The sequence below is a fragment of the Antechinus flavipes genome, chromosome 3 (genome assembly GCF_016432865.1).
Source record: "Antechinus flavipes isolate AdamAnt ecotype Samford, QLD, Australia chromosome 3, AdamAnt_v2, whole genome shotgun sequence".
Taxonomy (NCBI): Eukaryota; Metazoa; Chordata; class Mammalia; order Dasyuromorphia; family Dasyuridae; genus Antechinus; species Antechinus flavipes.
Genome location: NC_067400.1, coordinates 324,448,400 through 324,451,725, shown reverse-complemented (window position 1 = coordinate 324,451,725; position 3,326 = coordinate 324,448,400). Strand labels below are relative to the sequence as shown.

The following is a 3,326-nucleotide window of genomic DNA, read 5'->3' as shown; positions in this document are numbered from 1 at the left end:
TTCAAGTCTGATCCTCTATCTAGCTGCCTTTTAAGTGACAATAGTCACCCAAATTTTAAAGTCATCCAGATAGACTCTTTATACTAAGATTGATAAAAATAACAAACAGGCATAAAAATATAGAGGTATTAAATATTTAAAGCAAAACAAAAATATCATCATGTTTTGTTGAGAAGATGCCTTTAAAACTAGACATCCTACCATTCCAACATTCCAGCTTCATTCCAGGAGACAATGGAGTGATTAAGCAAACCCAGTTTTAGGGGGTTTGTTGTGGGGTTTTTTGGGCAACTTTTTAAATTTTACACTTAAAAGAAAAACAAAAAAAACCCCAAAACATTGCATGTACACAACAGACCATAGAAAGGATTCAATATAAAACGAATTTCTATTTCAAACAATACTATACATTGTTTTCAAAGCTGCCCAGCTTTTCTTTGCTTCCTTGTGTCTTCTGTTTTCTGCTGTGCACTTTTTACTTTATTTTTTCTTCCTTGCCTCCCCTCCCCACCCTAAACACTACAATTAAGCATGAATATATACAGTCATGTAATACAAACATACATATATGTACACATATATAAAACAATACTATGCTCATTTCCTCCTATTGTTTCTTTGAAGATGGATAGCATCTTTCTAGCCATCCTCCTAATTTTAGAGATGAGAAAACAGAGGCTCCTACAAAATTAAGTAACTTGTTCAAGGTACACAAGTAATAGGCCGTCAAAGGAGAAACTGATTGCAGTGCCCTTGACTCTAAGTCCAGGACTCTTTCCATACTGCTTCCTCCCAAACGAATCTATAAAATTCTTTCATACAACACCCCCACCTAATTACCCATTAGCAAATAAAGGCACAGATATACTTTATTGTGGATAATCAGATATAGGGGAAATGGGATGTGTATTTGCAGACTGAAGAATACTAAGAGTCGATCAAGATTTTAGTTTGTGTTACAATGAAAAAAGAGTAGATATTAGGATTATATAGTTATAGTTCCCGTTGTACTGATATCTAATTATATGGTCTTGGACAACTTAACCATCTTGTTATTTGAGAATCAGAGAACTAGGGATTCAGAAGCTATCTGTTTTCAAAGTCCTTATTTTAAAGTTGAGGAAACTTTACAAATCACTGAAGTTAAATTAAGTGAACCCAAGTGACTTGCCCAGATCTTTTTCTGTGAGCTAAAAACAGGAAAAAAACACAGGGACAGAGACAAAAGACAGAGAAAGACCCAGAGATTCTCCTATCCACTTTTAACATTCAATACGCACACCAAAAGGTACTAACAGAATCAGAATCACTTTATTCATAGCCGGGGTTTACTTTAGTCCTCATCCTCAGGTAAAATAATCTTGTTGGGGTCAAAATAGTTGGAATCCAAAAGGGGAAGGCCCTGAGATTCCCGTAGCTTCACCAGGTACTCAGCCTCCCTCCTGGCCCAGTCCTTCATCCTGTGGAAGAGGACAATGAAAGGAGAGGAACAGTGAGGACCAGACTGCAAGGACAGGGTGCAGATCTGAATCTGCATCCCACAAGTCAGATAACTAAAGGAGAAGGGACCCCAGACTGGAAGCCTGCCCTGACCCCTTCTTCTCATCTTCTTCTGCCCCAATCCACACTCACTTGTAATCAGGAAGATAGGCCACAAAAGTGGAGCCCAGGACAATGGCAACAGAGAAGCCAAAGAAGAACACGAGCCTCATGTTCCACATGTCTATGAAAGGGTCTTCATCAAAGCCGTGGGTCTCCGGATTCTGCGTATGGAGGATGCAGTCAGTTAGAAGGCACATACACTTTTCTAAGGAGCATGCTGTGCCAAGTGACACAATGCATGCTATTTTAACCACAAGGCATAGAGACAGGATGAACATTTTTGAGAGCAAAATTACATCTGCTTATAGTTATATGGATTTAAAGTGTATCTGCACAAAGAGAAGTGATAGTATATAACCAGAAGGCATAGACAGGATGAACATGTTTGAGAGCAAAACTGCAGCTGCTTGTAGTTACGTGGATTTAAAGTATAACTGCAAATAGAGAAGTGATAATATAGGGTAGTAGAAATCACAAAAATTGTTTTAAAAATTCTTGCATTAATTGACTCGAGTGGTCCTTGATTAATTAATTGATTTTAATATGGTTGGTTGTCCGTTTTCGAAGACGGCCAAAATGCCATCATTGTATTAGAGTCGAGTTAGTCTCCGACTATGGCTGATCAGACCAATGAGAGCTTTTAATTTTAAGAAATTAAGGACCCAGGAAGAGGAGGGATGCCCGAGTGTGGACAAGGGAGGGCACAAGCCCCAAGTAAAGATGCAGGGGAAAGAGTAAGCTAAAACAGGAACTCTAGCTCTCAGGCCGCCTTAGCCCCTCCCCCTAAGTCTCTTCCAGCTCCCTAGCCCCGCCCCCTCACCTTCTCATAAAGGTTGACATCTTCTTTATCTGGGTCTTCTTGCCAGTGAACTTCAGGTACCCGGACCGGTTTCTCCTCCACCGGCGGGGAGACCACGGTCGTGGTAGAGATCCAGCGGAGAGAAGCGGCGGCCGGCACCCTCCGTGCAGCCCCGAACAACCTCCGAGAGCAAATCCCCAACAACCCCGCAGTTGCCATTGCGGCCGCCATGGCTCCAGAACTACTGGCTGAGGAGGAGGAGGGAAGAAGACAGGAACAGCCTACTGCGCAGGCGCCCTTCGCCTACCAGCCCTTACTGCTCTCGCTTTTCCGTCACCCACCGTCCCCGCCCACTTCAGGCTCATTTGACAGCGCGTTTGATGGGCGTGGGCCGCAAACACGTTGCCGGAAGATGGGTCTTTTAATCTTCCGTTCCTACCAATCGCTGCGAGAGTCCATGCCCTTGTAGGGCGAGGACGTTTTACCGGAGACTCTGGAAGCCGTGCGCAGAGCTATGTGCGTGCATCCTGCCCTCCTGGAGCTGCTTCTTCCAGGGGTCCTTAGGGCGTCCTGACCAGCTGGTTGGAGGTGGCGCCGGGGTCTCCCCTTCCTGGGGGCTCTAGCAGCGCTGTCCTTCATTCCCAACCCGCCGTGGCTGGTGTTTAATTATTATCGCCTTGTAGCATAGCTTGAGATCTTGTATAGGAATGAGTTCATCCCATTTATATTTGCAGTTATAATCGCTAACTCTATATTTTCCTCCATCTCTTATACTCCTTGTTCTATACTTATCTTCTCCGCCTCTCCCCACCCCGCCCCCCCCTTTTTTTTAACCTTGATCCGCTCAAGAATCTGTTATGCTTCTGACCACTGCCTTCCTTAATCTACCTGTCCTCTTATCCATAGATTGCTGCCGTATTCAGTT

General features: G+C 43.6%; 1 protein-coding gene across 1 annotated transcript; it reads right to left on the bottom strand.

Annotated features, from left to right (window-relative positions):
• Window positions 1-1,289: 1,289 nt before the first annotated feature.
• Window positions 1,290-2,647, bottom strand: NDUFB11 (NADH:ubiquinone oxidoreductase subunit B11). The gene is made up of 3 exons (XM_051985576.1): window positions 2,423-2,647; window positions 1,633-1,763; window positions 1,290-1,460 (listed from the first exon to the last, which is right to left on the bottom strand). The coding sequence occupies exons 1-3, from the start codon at window positions 2,630-2,632 to the stop codon at window positions 1,334-1,336; spliced, it is 468 nt and encodes a 155-aa protein (XP_051841536.1). The 5' UTR covers window positions 2,633-2,647; the 3' UTR covers window positions 1,290-1,333.
• Window positions 2,648-3,326: the final 679 nt, after the last annotated feature.

Coding starts and splice junctions, on each gene's coding strand:
- NDUFB11 (XM_051985576.1), bottom strand. CDS start 2,632: ATGGCGGCCGCAATGGCAACTGCGGGGTTGTTGGGGATTTGCTCTCGG. Junction 1,764..2,422: donor ATGTCAACCTTTATGAGAAG/GTGAGGGGGCGG, acceptor CTCCATACGCAG/AATCCGGAGACCCACGGCTT. Junction 1,461..1,632: donor GCCTATCTTCCTGATTACAA/GTGAGTGTGGAT, acceptor CCTCTTCCACAG/GATGAAGGACTGGGCCAGGA.